Here is a 21,898-nt window from a genome sequence, read left to right on the forward strand (position 1 = left end):
TTCCTGTGTCTACCTTTCTCAATGGCAAGGCTGTGCTCACTGAGCCTGTACTTTGTCAAGGTTTTTCTAAAGTTTTGATCAGTAACCATGGTCAAATATTTAGCCACGGTGTACTGTCGATTTAGGGCCAGATAGCACTGCATTTTGCTCTGTGCTTGTGCTTGTGTTTCCCAATAAGCAATATAGTTTTGTTTTGACTGTGTTGTAATTTGGTTTATCCTGATTGATTGGATCTCTCTCTCTCTCTCTCTCTCTCTCTCTCTCTCTCTCTCTCTCTCTCTCTCTCTCTCTCTCTCTCTCTCTCTCTCTCTCTCTCTCTCTCTCTCTCTCTCTCTCTCTCTCTCTCTCTCTCTCTCTCTCTCTCTCTCTCTCTCTCTCTCTCTCTCTCTCTCTCTCTCTCTCTCTCTCTCTCTCTCTCTCTCTCTCTCTCTCTCTCTCTCTCTCTCTCTCTCTCTCTCTCTCTCTCTCTCTCTCTCTCTCTCTCTCTCTCTAGAAGCCGTTGAGACACAGCACAACATGCATCCATTCGGCACTGGGAGAAAGGCACAACGAGGAAGAAAGCTGCATCTATAGCCGAAGACAGTGGTAGTGGTTCTCTGTTATCATTCGTTAAAAACTGGTACACATTCTTGGTGTTAAATGGCCATTTGAAATATTGATTGGGGAACTATTTGCTGAGTAATGTGGCTGTCTTTCTTGTTTGTTTTGTTGTGTGTTTTTTTTAAATTTGATTTGTCTATGAATTGTGTGTGTAGTGCTCCCCTTGCAAAAGACACTCTGGTCTCAATGGTGACTTCCTGTTTAAATAAAGGGAAAATAAAAATGACCTATACTCCCCTAATTATTTACTTGGACAGTGAAGCTGAAGCTTTGAATTTGGCCCTTATACTCCAGCATTTTGGATTTGAGATCAAATGTTTCATATGAGGTGACAGTACAGAAGGGCAACTTTATTTTAGGGTATTTTCATACATATGTGTTTTACCGTTTACAAATTAAATAACTTTATATATCTATTCCCCCTATTTGAATACGTAAACATTTTTTCACAAGTATTTGGACAAGTTCACTTTCAGTGTATTCAAGTAAATCAAAAGTTTTGTATTTGGTCCTATATTCATAGCACGTAATGACTACATCACGCTTGTGACTAACACACTTGTTGGATGCATTTGCAGTTTGTTTTGGTTGTTTCAGATTATTTTGTGCCCTAAAGAAATGAATGATAAATAATGTATTGTCATTTTGGAGTCACTTTTATTGTAAGTAAGAATAGAATATGTTTCGGGAAACACTTCTACATTAATGTGAGTGCTACTATGATTACTGATAATAATGAATGTATTAATAAATAATAATAATAAATGAATAAATCCTGAATAATGATGAGGGGGACAGTTACAGCAGCACAAAAATCTTAGCCCCACCAAGCCTAATTTCTAACCATTACCAATAAAAGGGTATGTTTCTCACCATTACCAATAAAATGGTATGTTTCTCACCATTACCAATAAAAGGGTATGTTTCTCACCATTACCAATAAAAGGGTATGTTTTTCACCATTACCAATAAAAGGGTATGTTTCTCACCATTACCAATAAAATGGTATGTTTCTCACCATTACCAATAAAAGGGTATGTTTCTCACCATTACCAATAAAAGGGTATGTTTTTCACCATTACCAATAAAAGGGTATGTTTCTCACCATTACCAATAAAATGGTATGTTTCTCACCATTACCAATAAAAGGGTATGTTTCTCACCATTACCAATAAAAGGGTATGTTTCTCACCATTACCAATAAAAGGGTATGTTTCTCACCATTACCAATAAAAGGGTATGTTTCTCACCATTACCAATAAAAGGGTATGTTTCTCACCATTACCAATAAAAGGGTATGTTTCTCACCATTACCAATAAAAGGGTATGTTTCTCACCATTACCAATAAAAGGGTATGTTTCTCACCATTACCAATAAAAGGGTATGTTTCTCACCATTACCAATAAAAGGGTATGTTTCTCACCATTACCAATAAAAGGGTATGTTTCTCACCATTACCAATAAAAGGGTATGTTTCTCACCATTACCAATAAAAGGGTATGTTTCTCACCATTACCAATAAAAGGGTATGTTTCTCACCATTACCAATAAAAGGGTATGTTTCTCACCATTACCAATAAAAGGGTATGTTTCTCACCATTACCAATAAAAGGGTATGTTTCTCACCATTACCAATAAAAGGGTATGTTCAAATTGTTTTTTTGGGGGAGGTATGATCTTTGTTCTTCTGTAACTTTGTAACTCATCATTATTCAGGATTCATTCAGGATAATCTGTAATCCTGGTAGCGTCCACATTAATGTAGAAGTGTTTAGAAACATATTCTATTCTTATTTACAATAAAAGTGACTCCTAAATGACACAATACATTATTTGCCATTCTGTTCCTATTGGGCAAAACATAACCCGAAACACAACCAAAATAAACTGCAAATGCATCTAATATGTTTGTAGAGTCAAAAGCTTGATGTAGTCATTATGTGCTAGGAATACGGGACAAAATACTGAACCTTTTGCCACTTTAATACACTATAAGTGAATTTGTCCAAATATTTATAATAAATGTTTTTATTCAAATAGGGGGGATGAGATAAAGTGATTTAATTTCTAAACGGTAAAACAGATATGTATGAAAATACCCTTAAATAAAAGCTGACCTTCACCTCATATGTAACATTTGATCTCAAATCCAAAATGTTGGAGTATAGGGCCAAATGTACTAATTTTAGCTTCACTGTCCAAATAAATATGTAGGAGAGTGTATATAGTGCACTACTTTTGACCAGGCATAGAGCTCTGGGAAAATGTAGTGCACTATTTAGGGAACAAGAGGGGGTTTGGTACACAACCACAGTCTTTGTCTGGTCACAATAGAACACGAAGAGACTGTGGGGTGCTATGGAAACCAAAAGGGATGTACTATACATGTCATATACCAGTTTATATAAATGGAACTCTTCGGATTTCTATGACACTGGGCTTTTGCCAGGATGTGTTGTCGTTTCTGAGTGCTGTGGGTGATGTCATCAGGTAACTTCATTCCCACCGCTGCAGTTCACTAGGAAAATACATGTAGTATGTGTTCAGGTGTAGAACGATGAAACATAACTAGAGATTGATAACGAGAGAAGAAAATGAAACACAAATACTCTGGTCTCTCCCCCTCTGACACACACACACAAACACCATTCCTTAGTACCACTAGGTAGGTATTGATGAAGAGAGAGGGGAGAGCTGGTTACGCATCAACGTGTAGTGATTACAGCTTTTCTATAATCTCTTTCCTTCCGGCCTGTCTGTCATTTCTCTCCACACATCATTACAATAATACACCAGGCTCTATTACCCCTCAGTCGCCGCCCGACTCCCCTCCTCCCCATGTCCCCTCGTCTGTCCCAGTCTCCCAGCCGGGCCCCTGGGTAGCAGGTGTGTGCCACAATCAGGCCCTTTCATTTCATGCTTTGTTAAAAGGTCCAATGCAGCTATGTTTTTAAAATCGCAATATCAAAATCTGTTCTGGGTAACAATTAAGTACTTTACTGTAAACGTTTTTAATTAAAATGGTTAAAAAATAAACAAAAATAGCTACTTAGCAAAGATCAATTTCTCAAGCAAGAATTTCGCTAGGACTGTCTGGGAGAGTAACGTTGACGCAGGGAATCAGGAATCAGGTGCAGTTAGTGAGTTTAATAATAATTAACAAAACGTAATAATAATACTGCCTGAAGAGTGAGGCTACAGAGTAGTAGATAAAGTGGGAGTAATCAGGGTAGTGATGAAGTCCAGGTGTGTCTCGTGATGGGGCGCAGGTGTGAGTAATGAGGGTTGCCAGGTGTTCGTCATGAGGGTTGCCAGGTGTACGTCATCAGGGTTGCCAGGTGTACGTCATCAGGGTTGCCAGGTGTACGTCATGAGGGTTGCCAGGTGTTCGTCATGAGGGTTGCCAGGTGTACGTCATGAGGGTTGCCAGGTGTACGTCATGAGGGTTGCCAGGTGTATGTCATGAGGGTTACCAGGTGTTCGTCATGAGGGTTGCCAGGTGTACGTCATGAGGGTTGCCAGGTGTACGTCATGAGGGTTGCCAGGTGTTCGTCATGAGGGTTGCACGTCATGAGGGTTGCCAGGTGTTCGACATTAGGGTTGCCAGGTGTTTGTCATGAGGGTTGCCAGGTGTACGTCATGAGGGTTGCCAGGTGTTCGTCATGAGGGTTGCCAGGTGTACGTCATGAGGGTTGCCAGGTGTTCGTCATGAGGGTTGCACGTCATGAGGGTTGCCAGGTGTTCGTCATGAGGGTTGCCAGGTGTACGTCATGAGGGTTGCCAGGTGTATGTCATGAGGGTTGCCAGGTGTACGTCATGAGGGTTGCCAGGTGTTCGACATTAGGGTTGCCAGGTGTATGTCATGAGGGTTGCCAGGTGTACGTCATGAGGGTTGCCAGGTGTACGTCATGAGGGTTGCCAGGTGTTCGTCATGAGGGTTGCCAGGTGTTCGTCATGAGGGTTGCCAGGTGTACGTCATGAGGGTTGCCAGGTGTACGTCATGAGGGTTGCCAGGTGTTCGTCATGAGGGTTGTCAGGTGTACGTCATGAGGGTTGCCAGGTGTTCGTCATGAGGGTTGCCAGGTGTTCGACAATAGGGTTGCCAGGTGTTTGTCATGAGGGTTGCCAGGTGTTCGTCATGAGGGTTGCCAGGTGTACGTCATGAGGGTTGCCAGGTGTTCGTCATGAGGGTTGCACGTCATGAGGGTTGCCAGGTGTTCGTCATGAGGGTTGCCAGGTGTACGTCATGAGGGTTGCCAGGTGTTCGACATTAGGGTTGCCAGGTGTATGTCATGAGGGTTGCCAGGTGTACGTCATGAGGGTTGCCAGGTGTACGTCATGAGGGTTGCCAGGTGTTCGTCATGAGGGTTGCCAGGTATTCGTCATGAGGGTTGCCAGGTGTACGTCATTAGGGTTGCCAGGTGTTCGTCATCAGGGTTGCCAGGTGTTCGTCTTGAGGTTTGCCAGGTGTTCGTCATGAGAGTTGACAGGTGTTCGTCATGAGGGTTGCAGGTGTACGTCATGAGAGTTGCCAGGTGTTCGTCATCAGGGTTGCCAGGTAGGCCAAAACTCCACTCCACCTTACACTAAAAGGACATTATTATAATTTTCACAATTTCACATGATTATTCCAGCCTCAGTGTGGAAATATATCAAACAGTTGAAAATCACGTTTTTGACTGCACTGGACCTTTAATGTCCTCCGACCGTGTCTCTCTGCAGTGTCCCCTCGTCCGCCCTCGTCCCGTAGCCCAGTCTCCGTGCCCTCTAACGGCAGAGCTCAGGGTCACATATGTCCTCATGGACCATGCCAGAGAGAATGAGGGAACAATCTCGCTCTTATTTTCTCTCCCTTTCTACTGCATGCTAGCTAGCGCTCTCTCTCTCTGTCTGTATCTTCCTCATCTCTCTCCTATCTCTCCATCTCTCTCTCTCTGTATCTTCCTCTATCTCTCTCCTTCTCTCTCTCTGTCTGTATCTTCCCCATCTCCCTCCTATCTCTCCATCTCTCTCACCCCCTTCTCTCTCTTGCTCCCTCTCTCTCTCTGTATCTTCCTCTCTCCCTCTTCTCTCTCTTGCTCCCTCTCTCTCTCTGTATCTTCCTCTCTCTCCCCATTCTCAATTCTTGCTCCCTCTCTCTCTCTGTATCTTCCTCTCTCTCCCCCTTCTCTCTCTTGCTCCCTCTCTCTCTCTGTATCTTCCTCTCTCTCTCCTCTCTCTCTGTATCTTCCTCTCTCTCTCCGTATCTTCCTCTCTCTCTCCTCTCTCTCTGTATCTTCCTATCTCTCTCCTCTCTCTCTGTATCTTCCTCTCTCCCCCTTCTCTCTCTCTGTATCTTCCTCTCTCTCTCCGTATCTTCCTATCTCTCCCCCTTCTCTCTCTTGCTCCCTCTCTCTCTCATTCTCTCTCTCTGTATCTTCCTCTCTCTCTCCTTCTCTCTCTCTGTATCTTCCTCTCTCTCTCCCTCTCTCTCTCCTTCTCTCTGTATCTTCCTATCTCTCTCCTTCTCTCTCGCTGTATCTTCCTCTCTCTCTCTCCTTCTCTCTCTCTGTATCTTTCTCTCTCTCTCCTTCTCTCTCTCTGTATCTTCCTCTCTCTATCCTTCTCTCTCTCTGTATCTTCCTCTCTCTCTCCTTCTCTCTCTCTGTATCTTCCTCTCTCTCTCCTTCTCTCTCTCTGTATCTTCCTCTCTCTCTCCTTCTCTCTCTCGCTCTGTATCTTTCCCTCTCTGCCTCAATTACGCCTCTCCATCTTTCTATGTCTCATTACACATCCCTGTGGTATCTCTCTCTCTCCACCTTTACAGTACCCCTTGACTCCCTATTTCCTGCCCCCTTCAATTTCTCTTCCATGTTCTTATCCTACACACCGTCTCACAGAATTGAAACACTCTCCACTGACATCCAAAGCACCGTAGTAGACCATATACATGTCTGTAACCATGGTAGCCTGGAGTGATCATGGTGAATCCTTCAGAGGAGACAGAGCGAGAAGGAGACAGACAGACAGACAGACAGACAGACAGACAGACAGACAGACAGACAGACAAACAGACAGACAGACAGACAGACAGACAGACAGACAGACAGACAGACAGACAGACAGACAGACAGACAGACAGACAGACAGACAGACAGACAGACAGACAGACAGACAGACAGACAGACAGACAGACAGACAGACAGACAGACAGACAGACAGACGGAGGGAGGGTCCTCTCTACATGAATAACAATCGTCTTACTTCCCTCGTCTTTCTTCTTGTACATTCTATCTCCTGCTAAATATCTTGAACTCTACATTCTATCTCCTGCTAAATATCTTGAACTCTACATTCTCTCCTCCTGCTAAATGTCTTGAACTCTACATTCTATCTCCTGCTAAATGCCTTGAACTCTACATTCTCTCCTCCTGCTAAATGCCTTGAACTCTACATTCTTTCTCCTGCTAAATGCCTTGAACTCTACATTCTTTCTCCTGCTAAATGCCTTGAACTCTACATTCTCTCCTCCTGCTAAATGCCTTGAACTCTACATTCTCTCCTCCTGCTAAATACCTTGAACGCTACATTCTCTCCTCCTGCTAAATGTCTTGAACTCTACATTCTATCTCCTGCTAAATGTCTTGAACTCTACATTCTCTCCTCCTGCTAAATGCATTGAACTCTACATTCTATCTCCTGCTAAATGCCTTGAACTCTACATTCTCTCCTCCTGCTAAATGCCTTGAACTCTACATTCTTTCTCCTGCTAAATGCCTTGAACTCTACATTCTTTCTCCTGCTAAATGCCTTGAACTCTACATTCTCTCCTCCTGCTAAATGCCTTGAACTCTACATTCTCTCCTCCTGCTAAATGCCTTGAACTCTACATTCTCTCCTCCGGCTAAATGTCTTGAACTGTACATTCTCTCCTCCTGCTAAATGCCTTGAACTGTACATTCTCTCCTCCTGCTAAATGCCTTGAACTCTACATTCTCTCCTCCGGCTAAATGTCTTGAACTGTACATTCTCTCCTCCTGCTAAATGCCTTGAACTCTACATTCCCTCCTCCTGCTAAATGCCTTGAACTCTACATTCTTTCTCCTGCTAAATGCCTTGAACTCTACATTCTTTCTCCTGCTAAATGCCTTGAACTCTACATTCTCTCCTCCTGCTAAATGCCTTGAACTCTACATTCTTTCTCCTGCTAAATGCCTTGAACTCTACATTCTCTCCTCCTGCTAAATGCCTTGAACTCTACATTCTTTCTCCTGCTAAATGCCTTGAACTCTACATTCTCTCCTCCGGCTAAATGTCTTGAATTGTACATTCTCTCCTCCTGCTAAATGCCTTGAACTCTACATTCTCTCCTCCGGCTAAATGTCTTGAACTGTACATTCTTTCTCCTGCTAAATGCCTTGAACGCTACATTCTCTCCTCGATACCAAATGTCTTGAGCTCTACAGTAACTTTTTTTTGGTAACCTTTATTTAAATAAAGGTTCAATTTAAAAACACTTTGACTACGTTTCAAATAGTGCCCTACACTATAGAGAATAGGCTGGAATTTAGAACACAACCTCAGTGTTCTCTGTCATTGTGTTACACCGCAGATCGATCCCTCCTCCTCCTCCTCCTCCTCCTCCTCCATCCCAACACTCACAGACAGATTCTGTTACCCATTACTATAGATGAGGATACACAACACCCTGTGCAGACCAAGCACCAAACTGGGTCTTTCTATTCCCTTCTCAGACCCACCATGCTCCTCTGTTCATATGTCAGGGGGGACCTCTCTTCCTTTTCACCACCTTTTTGTCTTATATACACAGATTTATTTTTATTTTTAAATTTCTTATCCACAGACTTGTATTTCATTCCTCAAACCAAGCAAGTGTCATCTATTCTTCTATTCTCCTTCTATCCACTTATCAAGGGACCTCCCGTCTATTTCCTGACCTTTTGTCTTATCCACACATCTGGTGGTGGGAAGGTACTAGTGCTCGGGTTCGCGAGTGGCGCAACGTTCCACTGCATCACAGTGCCTCATTTAAAAACTAGGCAAGTCAGTTAAGAACAAATTCTTATTTACAATGACGGCCTACCCACGGCCAAACCCAGACGACGCTGGTCCAATTGTGCGTCTCCCAATCACGGCCGGTTGTGATACAGCCTGTGATTTGAACCAGGGTGTCTGTAGTGACGCCTCTAGCACTGAGACACAGTGCTTTAGATCGCTGTGCCATTCAGGAGCCCAGCTCTGTTGTAAAAAGACAGAGTTTATCCACTGGTTAGATATATCAGTGTCTCCAACTGAAACAAGACCCCGATGTCATGATGATATCACGCTGATGCCTTGGCTTTCACAGGGGTACGTTCACAGGGGTACGTTCACAGGGGGTACGTTCACAGGGGGTACGTTCACAGGGGTACGTTCACAGGGGTACGTTCACAGGGATACGTTCACAGGGGTACGTTCACAGGGGTACGTTCACAGGGGTACGTTCACAGGGGGTACGTTCACAGGGGTACCCTGACACATAGATGCACCATGCCACCACCTATAGCTCGCTTCTCCAGCCTGCTGCATGGAACTAACACCGCAGTTTCTCCACAGTAGATACTGTACTTTCTGGAAAGCTTTGTTGAGCGATTATGTGCGCACGTACACACACCAAAGCGTTTCCCTTTCCCAGTGGCGGTGCGAGGAGGCAGGTGCGTAGGCAGAGGTGACAGATGTTAACCAAAAGAGGAGTGCAAGGGGAAGGCCAGTGTGTACTGTGTGTGTGTACTGTGTGCACTGTGTGTGTGTACGTGGGGGGGGGGGGGGTGTTTGCACATCTGTACCCTACAGTTCTTTGTATCCATCTCCTCCCAGACCTTAGTGTTGGTAAATCATCCATCTCCTCCTAGACCTCAGTGTTGGTAAATCATCCATCTCCTCCCAGACCTTAGTGTTGGTAAATCATCCATCTCCTCCCAGACCTTAGTGTTGGTAAATCATCCATCTCCTCCCAGACCTTAGTGTTGGTAAATCATCCATCTCCTCCTAGACCTTAGTGTTGGTAAATCATCCATCTCCTCCCAGACCTTAGTGTTGGTAAATCATCCATCTCCTCCCAGACCTTAGTGTTGGTAAATCATCCATCTCCTTCCAGACCTTAGTGTTGGTAAATCATCCATCTCCTCCCAGACCTTAGTGTTGGTAAATCATCCATCTCCTCCCAGACCTTAGTGTTGGTAAATCATCCATCTCCTCCCAGACCTTAGTGTTGGTAAATCATCCATCTCCTCCCAGACCTTAGTGTTGGTAAATCATCCATCTCCTCCCAGACCTTAGTGTTGGTAAATCATTCATCTCCTCCCAGACCTTAGTGTTGGTAAATCATCCATCTCCTCCCAGACCTTAGTGTTGGTAAATCATCCATCTCCTCCCAGACCTTAGTGTTAGTAAATCATCCATCTCCTCCTAGACCTTAGTGTTGGTAAATCATCCATCTCCTCCTAGACCTTAGTGTTGGTAAATCATCCATCTCCTCCCAGACCTTAGTGTTGGTAAATCATCCATCTCCTCCCAGACCTTAGTGTTGGTAAATCATCCATCTCCTCCCAGACCTTAGTGTTGGTAAATCATCCATCTCATCCTAGACCTTAGTGTTGGTAAATCATCCATCTCCTCCCAGACCTTAGTGTTGGTAAATCATCCATCTCCTCCCAGACCTTAGTGTTGGTAAATCATCCATCTCCTCCTAGACCTTGGTGTTGGTAAATCATCCATCTCCTCCCAGACCTTAGTGTTGGTAAATCATCCATCTCCTCCTAGACCTTAGTGTTGGTAAATCATCCATCTCCTCCCAGACCTTAGTGTTGGTAAATCATCCATCTCCTCCCAGACCTTAGTGTTGGTAAATCATCCATCTCCTCCCAGACCTTAGTGTTGGTAAATCATTCATCTCCTCCAAGACCTTAGTGTTGGTAAATCATCCATCTCCTCCTAGACCTTAGTGTTGGTAAATCATCCATCTCCTCCCAGACCTTAGTGTTGGTAAATCATCCATCTCCTCCTAGACCTTAGTGTTGGTAAATCATCCATCTCCTCCCAGACCTTAGTGTTGGTAAATCATCCATCTCCTCCTAGACCTTAGTGTTGGTAAATCATCCATCTCCTCCCAGACCTTAGTGTTGGTAAATCATCCATCTCCTCCCAGACCTTAGTGTTGGTAAATCATCCATCTCCTCCCAGACCTTAGTGTTGGTAAATCATCCATCTCCTCCCAGACCTTAGTGTTGGTAAATCATCCATCTCCTCCCAGACCTTAGTGTTGGTAAATCATCCATCTCCTTCCAGACCTTAGTGTTGGTAAATCATCCATCTCCTCCCAGACCTTAGTGTTGGTAAATCATCCATCTCCTTCCAGACCTTAGTGTTGGTAAATCATCCATCTCCTTCCAGACCTTAGTGTTGGTAAATCATCCATCTCCTCCCAGACCTTATTGTTGGTAAATCAGGGGGGTTAATGCATGGTCTATGACCCTCTAAGTGTAGTGGGTACATTCAAGGTTACACCTTGGCTGAGTAGTCCTGGGTTAGCTAGGGTTAGCTAGCTATATGTCACCAACTGGGTTAGCTAGCTATATGTCACTAACTGGGTTAGCTAGCTATATGTCACCAACTGGGTTAGCTAGCTATATGTCACTAACTGGGTTAGCTAGCTATATGTCATTAACTGGGTTAGCTAGCTATATGTCATTAACTGGGTTAGCTAGCTATATGTCACTAACTGGGTTAGCTAGCTATATGTCACCAACTGGGTTAGCTAGCCATATGTCACCAACTGGGTTAGCTTGCCATATGTCACCAACTGGGTTAGCTAGCCATATGTCACCAACTGGGTTAGCTAGCTATATGTCACCAACTGGGTTAGCTAGCCATATGTCACCAACTGGGTTAGCTAGCTATATGTCACCAACTGGGTTAGCTAGCTATATGTCACTAACTGGGTTAGCTAGCTGTATGTCACCAACTGGGTTAGCTAGTTAGTTACAGTACATGTCACCAACTGGGTTAGCTAGCCATATGTCACCAACTGGGTTAGCTAGCTATATGTCACCAACTGGGTTAGCTAGCCATATGTCACCAACTGGGTTAGCTAGCTATATGTCACCAACTGGGTTAGCTAGCTATATGTCACCAACTGGGTTAGCTAGTTAGTTACAGTACATGTCACCAACTGGGTTAGCTAGCCATATGTCACCAACTGGGTTAGCTAGCTATATGTCACCAACTGGGTTAGCTAGCCATATGTCACCAACTGGGTTAGCTAGCTATATGTCACCAACTGGGTTAGCTAGCTATATGTCACCAACTGGGTTAGCTAGCCATATGTCACCAACTGGGTTAGCTAGCTATATGTCACCAACTGGGTTAGCTAGTTAGTTACAGTACATGTCACCAACTGGGTTAGCTAGCCATATGTCACCAACTGGGTTAGCTAGCTATATGTCACCAACTGGGTTAGCTAGCCATATGTCACCAACTGGGTTAGCTAGCTATATGTCACCAACTGGGTTAGCTAGCTATATGTCACCAACTGGGTTAGCTAGCCATATGCCACCAACTGGGTTAGCTAGCTATATGCCACCAACTGGGTTAGCTAGCTATATGTCACCAACTGGGTTAGCTAGCCATATGTCACCAACTGGGTTAGCTAGCCATATGCCACCAACTGGGTTAGCTAGCCATATGTCACCAACTGGGTTAGCTAGCCATATGTCACCAACTGGGTTAGCTTGCCATATGTCACCAACTGGGTTAGCTAGCCATATGTCACCAACTGGGTTAGCTAGTTAGTTACAGTACATGTCACCAATTGGGTTAGCTAGCCATATGTCACCAACTGGGTTAGCTAGCCATATGTCACCAACTGGGTTAGCTTGCCATATGTCACCAACTGGGTTAGCTAGCCATATGTCACCAACTGGGTTAGCTAGCCATATGTCACCAACTGGGTTAGCTAGTTAGTTACAGTACATGTCACCAATTGGGTTAGCTAGCCATATGTCACCAACTGGGTTAGCTAGCCATATGTCACCAACTGGGTTAGCTAGTTAGTTACAGTACATGTCACCAATTGGGTTAGCTAGCCATATGTCACCAACTGGGTTAGCTAGCCATATGTCACCAACTGGGTTAGCTAGCCATATGTCACCAACTGGGTTAGCTAGTTAGTTACAGTACATGTCACTAACTGGGTTAGTGTTGATCCCTGCTATAGAAAGGGGGATACCATAATGTAACTATCTAGTCACGCTATATCATATAAATCATACTGTATATTATATTATGTAGATACTTCTCATAACTCATTTTTATTACTACTAGTTATTTTGGGACTTTTGTTATGTGGCATTTGATTCTTGATTGATATTGATATTGTAGTGCATTGTTGAGCAAAGTTAGCGAGTAAGCATTTCACTGTACCATGTGCACGTGACCAAATTGATTGATTTGATTTGATCAATGGTAGAGTGATCCCTGCTATAGAACGTGGGATAGCATACCGTAGCTCTATAGTCAAGCTACAGTGGGAAGAAACAGTATGTGAACCCTTTAGAATGACCTGGATTTCTGCATAAATTGGTTCATAAAATTTGATCTGATCGTCATCTAAGTCACAACAATAGACAAACACAGTCTGCTTAAACTAATAAACACACAATATACATTTTTCATGTATTTATTGAACACCGTATTGACATTGCAGGACCCTCCTTTGGCAGCAATAACCTCAACCAAATGTTTTCTGTAGTTGCGGATCAGACCTGCACAACGGCCAAGAGAAATTTTGGACCATTCCTCTTCACAAAACTGTTTCAGTTCCACAATATCTGGTGTGAACCGCTCTCTTGAGGTCACGCCACAGCATCTCAAATCGGGTTGAGGTCAGGACTGACTGGGCCGCTCCAGAAGGTGTATTTTCTTCTGTTCAAGCCATTCTGCTGATTTACTTCTGTCTTTTGGGTCGTTGTCCTGTTGCATCAACTAACTTCTGTTGAGCTTCAATTGGGCGGACAGATAGCCTTACATTCTCCTGTAAAATTTATTGATAAACTTGGGAATTCATTTTTCCGGCGATGATCGCAAGCTGTCCAGGCCCCGAGGCAGCAAAGCAGCCCCAAACCATGATGCTCCCTTCACCATAGTTTACAGTTGGAATGAGGTTTTGATGTTGGTGTGCTGTGCCTTTTTTTCTCTCCACACATAGTGTTGTGTGTTCCTTCCAAACAACTCAACTTTAGTTTCATCTGACATTTGATGAAAACTGCTCTTACATCTTCTGTACCTCTTCCTTTGTCCAAGATTCAGTAACAGTTAATTAAAAAGGGAATTCCCACACTAGGTAGGCCTAAACATGTTCATATACTGCCATGCGAGTGGGTTTGCTGCTGAGTTCTTAATAACATCGTCGTGCTCCTTTGTCCAAGAAGTCATGAAATCAAGTGCAGTGTATTGGAATGTACGCTTGAAGTAATCACTAGTTCATATAACGTTCTTCTCATTTAACCAGTTCTATGAGGGGCTCCTGGGTGGCGCAGCGGTCTAAGGCACTGCATCTCAGTGCTAGAGGCGTCACTACAGACACCTTGGTTTGAATCCAGGCTGTATCACAACCGGCTGTGATTGGGAGTCCCATAGGGCGGTGCACACTTGGCCCAGCATCATCCGGGTTTGGCCAGGGGTAGTCCGTCATTGTAAATAAGAATTTGTTCTTAACTGACTTGCCTAGTTAAATAAAAGGTTAAATAAATAAATATGACCCTCTCATTAGAAAATAATTGAAGTAGTCTACTTTTCTCTTCCGTCAGTCGTGTGTGTGTGTGTGTGTGTGTGGACGTGTTTAACTATTCTTGTGGGGACCAGAAGTCCCTACAAGAATAGTAAACAAACATTTTGTTAGTCCCCACAAGGTCAAATGCTATTTCTAGGGGGTTTAGGGTTAAGGTTAGAATTAGTGTTAGGGTTAGAATTAAGTTAAATATTAAGGTTAGGAGCCAGGGTTAGTTGTAGGGTTAGGGTTAGGAGCTAGGGTTAGGTTTAGGGTTAGGATAAGGTTTAGGTTTTAGGTTTTTGGTTTAGGGTTAGGGTTAGGGTTAGGGTTAGGGTTAGGGTTAGGGTTAAGGTTAGGGTTAGGGTTAGGGTAAGAGTACGGGTTAGGATTAGGGTTAGGTTTAGGGTTAGGGGTTAGGGAAAATAGGATTTTGAATGGGACTGAATTGTATGTCCCCACAAGGTTAGCTGTACAAGACTGTGTGTGTGTGTGTGTGTGTGTGTGTGTGTGTGTGTGTGTGTGTGTGTGTGTGTGTGTGTGTGTGTGTGTGTGTGTGTGTGTGTGTGTGTGTGTGTGTGTGTGTGTGTGTGTGTGTGTGTGTGTGTGTGTGTGTGTGTGTGTGTGTTTGTGTGTGTGTGTGTGTGTGTGTGTGTGTGTGTGTGTGTGTGTGTGTGTGTGTGTGTGTGTGTGCGCGCGCTTACAGGTTGAACAGTTAGCATGGGGACAAGCAGCCTTAGTTTATCCTTCTCATTAACCCCGACACTACCTTCCTCTCCACATTAAAACAATACGACACTACCTTCCTCTCCACATTAAAACAATACGACACTACCTTCCTCTCCACATTAAAACAATACGACACTACCTTCCTCTCCACATTAAAACAATACGACACTACCTTCCTCTTCACATTAAAACAATACGACACTACCTTCCTCTTCACATTAAAACAATACGACACTACCTTCCTCTCCACATTAAAACAATACGACACTACCTTCCTCTTCACATTAAAACAATACGACACTACCTTCCTCTTCACATTAAAACAATACGACACTACCTTCCTCTCCACATTAAAACAATACGACACTACCTTCCTCTTCACATTAAAACAATACGACACTACCTTCCTCTCCACATTAAAACAATACGACACTACCTTCCTCTCCACATTAAAACAATACGACACTACTTTCCTCTCCACATTAAAACAATACGACACTACCTTCCTCTCCACATTAAAACAATACGACACTACCTTCCTCTCCACATTAAAACAATACGACACTACCTTCCTCTCCACATTAAAACAATACGACACTACCTTCCTCTCCACATTAAAACAATACGACACTACCTTCCTCTCCACATTAAAACAATACGACACTACTTTCCTCTCCACATTAAAACAATACGACACTACCTTCCTCTCCACATTAAAACAATACGACACTACCTTCCTCTCCACATTAAAACAATACGACACTACTTTCCTCTCCACATTAAAACAATACGACACTACCTTCCTCTCCACATTAAAACAATACGACACTACCTTCCTCTCCACATTAAAACAACACGACACTACCTTCCTCTCCACATTAAAACAATACGACACTACCTTCCTCTCCACATTAAAACAATACGACACTACCTTCCTCTCCACATTAAAACAATACGACACTACCTTCCTCTCCACATTAAAACAATACGACACTACCTTCCTCTCCACATTAAAACAATACGACACTACCTTCCTCTCCACATTAAAACAATACGACACTACCTTCCTCTCCACATTAAAACAACACGAAACTACCTTCCTCTCCACATTAAAACAATACGACACTACCTTCCTCTCCACATTAAAACAATACGACACTACCTTCCTCTCCACATTAAAACAACACGACACTACCTTCCTCTCCACATTAAAACAATACGACACTACCTTCCTCTCCACATTAAAACAACACGACACTACCTTCCTCTCCACATTAAAACAACACGACACTACCTTCCTCTCCACATTAAAACAATACGACACTACCTTCCTCTCCACATTAAAACAATACGACACTACCTTCCTCTCCACATTAAAACAACACGACACTACTTTCCTCTCCACATTAAAACAATACGACACTACCTTCCTCTCCACATTAAAACAACACGACACTACCTTCCTCTCCACATTAAAACAATACGACACTACCTTCCTCTCCACATTAAAACAACACGACACTACCTTCCTCTCCACATTAAAACAATACGACACTACCTTCCTCTCCACATTAAAACAATACGACACTACCTTCCTCTCCACATTAAAACAATACGACACTACCTTCCTCTCCACATTAAAACAATATGTAACAGATGTAAACTCACTCCTCGGCCTGAAATGTTTCTAATCGGATCCTCTTCAGTGGCACTACTGGTCAGAACGTTTCAGGAGGGAGGTCACGCGTGTTTGCGAGGCCCAGGTTGTAGTCTTGGTGTGAGCTGGAGCGGGAAACAATGGTACCGGCTAAGCACAGTGTCGTCCGTCACATATAATAGTAGTCTTCTTTTTGTTCAGCCTGGTAATACATCCATCGCTCCATCACTCCACCCAGCCATCCCTCCATCCAGCCATCCAGCTATCCCACCATCACTCCCTCCCTCTATCCAGTCATCCCTCCTTTGAGTAATCACTCCATCCCACCATCCCTCTATCCAGTATTCCTTCTCTTTCTCCATCCCTCTATCCATCCATCTCTCCATCCCTCCACCCAGTCATCCCTCCATCCATCCACCCAGCCATCCCTCCACCAAGCCATCCCTCCACCCAGCCATCCCTCTACCCAGCCAGCCATCCCTCCACCCAGCCATCCCTCCATCCAGCCATCCCGCCATCCCTCTACCCAGCTATCTCACCATCCCTCCATCCCTCTACCTAGCCATCCCTCTACCCAGCCATCCCTCTACCCAGCCATCCAGCCATACTGTAGTACTGTAGATTACTTCATCACGACCTCAACCCAGAGTCTCTCAGAGCATTCACACTCAGCCCACTGACACCCCTATCAGATCACAGCAAAATTAGTCTACTTGAACAGAGCAATACTCAATCATGAGGCATCGTAGCCAAAGGAATTGCATAATATTAAGAAATGCGATGAATGGAAGGAAAGTAGTGTTGAAACCTACCAATAAACAATTAGGCAACAAAAATTCATTCCCTTCTAGACAACTTCCTGGACAAAACATTTCACTGTAATAGTTAAGGTGTAAACTTGGCAGTAGAAATCCTTAACAGTACATTTGACCTGTCAGTTTCCCAATCAAATCAAAAAAATTCAAGCTGACAACCTAAGAAAATGAACAACAATGAAAAATGGTTTGATGAAGAATGCAAAAAACTAAGAAAGAAATTGAGAAACCTATCCACCCAAAAACATAGAGACCCAGAAAACCTGAGCCTACGCCTTCACTATGGTGAATCACTAAAACAATACAGAAATACAATACGGAAAAGAAGGAACAGCCCGTCAGAAATCAGCTCAATGTAATTGAAGAATCCATAGACTCTAACCACTTCTGGGAAAATTGGAAAACACTAACCAAATATCACGAAGGAGTTATCTATCCAAAACTGAGATGTATGGGTAAACCACTTCTCCAATCTTTTTGGCCCTATAAAACAAAGAACAAACAGCAAAAATATATACATGATCAAATACAAATATTAGAATTAACTATCAAAGACTACCAGAACCCATTGGATTCTCCTATTACATTGAATTAACTACAGGACAAGATACAAACCCTCCAACCCAAAAAGGCCTGTGGGGTTGATGGTATCATAAATTAAATGCTAAAATATACCACAAAATTCCAATTGGCTATACATAAACGTATTAATCCTTAGCTCTGGCATCTTCCCCAATATTTGGAATCAAGGACTGACCCCAATAACTACAGTGGGATATGCGTCAACAGAAAACTTGGGAAAATCCTCTGCATTATCACTAAACAGCAGACTCGTACATTACCTCAGTGAAAACAATGTACTGAGCAAATGTCAAATTGGCTTTTTACCAAATTACCGTACGACAGACCACATACTCATAATCGACAAACAAACAAACCAAAAGGCTAAGTATTCTCATGCTTTGTTGATATTGATCAGATCACGACTCCATCTTGCTCCTCCCTTCCTATAGGCAGAATCTCAAACAGGATGTACCCGTGTTAAGGTCTATTCAACGCTGGTCTGTCCAGTCGGATTCCATGGTTCAAGACTGGTTTGATCACACGGACTGGGACATTGCATCTAAGTTGCCTCTGAGAATAACATTGACGTATATACTGACATGGTGACTAAGTTAATCAGGAACTGTTTAGGGGATGATGTTCTCACTGTGACGATTAAAACCTATCCTAACCAAAAAACCATGGATAGATGGCAGCATTCGCGCAAACCTGAAAGCGCGAACCACCACATTTAACCACGGTGACTAGGAATATGATTGAATACAAACAGTCCAGTTATGCAATCAAACAGGCAAAATGTCAGTACAGAGACAAAATGGAGTCACAATTCAACGGCTCAGACAAAAGACATATGTGACAGGGAATCCAGACAATCACGGATTATAAAGGTGAAAACCAGCCACGTCGCGGAAACCGACATCTTGCTCCGGGATAAGCGTGTTAACCCTCGCAAGGCTGCCGGTCCAATCGGCATCCCTAGCCACGTCCTCAGAGCATAAGACCAGCTGGCTGGAGTTTTTACTGACATATTCAATCTCTCCCTATCCCAGTCTGCTGTTCCCACTTGCTTCAAGATGTTCATCATTGTTCCTGTACCCAAGAAAGCGAAGGTAACTGAACTAAATGACTATTGCCGTTTAGCCTATGTAAGAATGCTGTTCATTGACTACAGCTGAGCCTTCATCACCATAGTACCCTCCAAGCTCATCATTACGCTCGGTGCCCTGGGTCTGAACACCGCCCTGTGCAAATGGGTCCTGGACTTCCTGACGAGCCGCCCTCCAGGTGGTGAAGGTAGGCAACAACACCTCCACTATGCTAATCCTCAACACAGGGGCCCGACAAGGATGCGTGCTCAGCCCCCTCCTGTACTCCCTGTTCACCTATGGCTGCGTGGCCACGCACATCTCCAACTCGATCATCAAGTTTGCAGACGATACAACAGTAGTAGGCCTGATTACCAACAATGATGAGACAGCCTACAAGGAGGAGGTGAGGGCCCTGGCGGAGTGGTGCCAGGAAAATAACTTCTCCCTCCACGTCAACAAAATTAAGGAACTGATCGTGGACTTTAGGAGACAGCAGAGGGAGCACGCCCCCATCCACGTCGACGGGGCTGCAGTGGAGAAGGTGAAAAGCTTCAAGTTCCTCGGCGTACACATCACTGACAATCTGAAATGGTGCACCTACACAGACAGTGTGGTGAAGGCGTAACAGCACCTCTTCAACCTCAGGAGGCTGAAGAAATTTAGCTTAGCCCCTAAGACCCTCACAAACTTTTACAGATGCACAATTGAGAGCATCCTGTTGGGCTGTATCACCGCCTGGTAAGGCAACTGTACCGTCCTCAACTGCAGGACTCTCCAGAGGGTGGTGCAGTCATTCCAACGCATCACCAGGAGCATACTGCCTGGCCTTCAGGACATATATATCACCTGGTGTCACAGAAAGGCCAAGAAGATCATCATGGACCTCAGCCACCCGAGACACGGCCTGTTCACCCAGCTGTCTTCCAGAAGGCGAGGTGCATCAAAGTTGTGACCGAGAGACTGAAAAAACAGCTTCTATCTCAAGGCCATCAGACTGTAAAATAGTCACCACTAGCCGGCCGCCACCCAGTACCCTGCCCTGAACTTAGTCACTGTCACTAACCGGATGGTTACTCATCCCTGCACCTTAGAGGCTTCTGCACTATAGAAATAGACATGCAACACTGGTCACTTTAACAATGTTTACATACTGTTTTACCCACTTCATATGTCAAATCCATCCTATTCATCTATTGCTGTATATATACACTATTATATCCTACGTATTCTACAGATATACTACATATTCTATCCACATACTGTCTGTATTATATTAGCGACACCTTGTGGTGCAATACCAGCTGGGCACTAGGAGTCACCTGAGGAACAGAGGGAGGCTATGCTTAGTGGACCAGGAAAAAAGTACAAGTCAATGATTCCTGTGAGTCAAGTCGATACATTACAACTGGCGACGAGGATGGGATGGAAATAAAATAAACCTTATCCACGCAGGAAGCTGGGTGAGTGCAGGAAAAAGTGAATTTGTAAAAGGACTTTGCACGAAAACCTAGCCTAGACATATGAGCCTTCGATTAAGGACATGGTCTGTGTGCCTCAGTAAGTCACTCTGGGCCCCTCTCCCTCTCTTTGTTGTGGTGGTTCCCTAGCTAGCAACAGAAGCTATGAATAATGGCACTGAGCTTACCTTCTCTCCTGCCGTTTGATGTGCATTCCAACCCAACCAGTGTTGGTTTGTGATGGGCGAAATGGATTCATAGTTTCAAACCGTTCGTCACTGCTTCAGGAGTCAAGATGCAGCACGAAAACGAGCTATTTTATTGCACTTGGGAGTTTCAGATGCATATATTCACCACGTTAGATGACACGGGGGGGAAGACAAGGACTATGAGATGGCCTTGACAAAGCTGAACAGGTACTTCACTCCACAAAAAAAAAACATTCCCCTATGAGAGACACTTGTTTAGGCAAGCTGAACAAGTGCAGGGGGAAAATCAGTGGACACGTTTGTGAGCAGACAAACAGTTGGCTGCTACATGTGATTATGGAGATTTTCCAAGACAATATCATAAGGGACCAAGTGATTGACAAGTGTCACTCAAATGTGTTGTGCAAACGGCTTCTGTGCGACAGGGACCTCACTGTCACCACTCTAATGGATATAGCAAGAACAATGGAGGCTGTTGACCGGCAGGCGGACAGAATGGAAAGACTGAATGCCAATGCAATTCAACGGGGGGAAAAATAAACAAAAACAACCCAGACGGGATTGAAACAATAAAGAGAAAAGGAAAACAATATTTTCTTCATCCAACAAGGACCATCTAATGTTGACCAAGCTGTTAAATCCTTCAGATGTGGTCAGGAGGACAAGCCATCTAATGTTGACCAAGCTGTTAAATCCTTCAGATGTGGTCAGGAGGACAAGCCATCTAATGTTGACCAAGCTGTTAAATCCTTCAGATGTGGTCAGGAGGACAAGGACCATCTAATGTTGACCAAGCTGTTAAATCCTTCAGATGTGGTCAGGAGGACAAGCCATCTAATGACGACCAAGCTGTTAAATCCTTCAGATGTGGTCAGGAGGACAAGCCATCTAATGACGACCAAGCTGTTAAATCCTTCAGATGTGGTCAGGAGGACAAGCCATCTAATGACGACCAAGCTGTTAAATCCTTCAGA

General features: G+C 43.9%; 1 protein-coding gene across 1 annotated transcript in view; it reads right to left on the reverse strand.

Annotated features, from left to right (window-relative positions):
* The window catches only part of LOC139551378 (uncharacterized), a 12,495-nt gene extending 5,626 nt beyond the window's left edge, over positions 1-6,869 (reverse strand). The window contains exon 1 of the mRNA XM_071362863.1: positions 6,845-6,869. Coding sequence (XP_071218964.1) covers positions 6,845-6,869 — 25 coding nt within the window. The remainder of the gene's footprint in view (positions 1-6,844) is intronic.
* Between the last annotated feature and the right edge of the window lie 15,029 nt (positions 6,870-21,898).

This window comes from Salvelinus alpinus, chromosome 23 (genome assembly GCF_045679555.1).
Source record: "Salvelinus alpinus chromosome 23, SLU_Salpinus.1, whole genome shotgun sequence".
Lineage (NCBI taxonomy): Eukaryota > Metazoa > Chordata > Actinopteri > Salmoniformes > Salmonidae > Salvelinus > Salvelinus alpinus.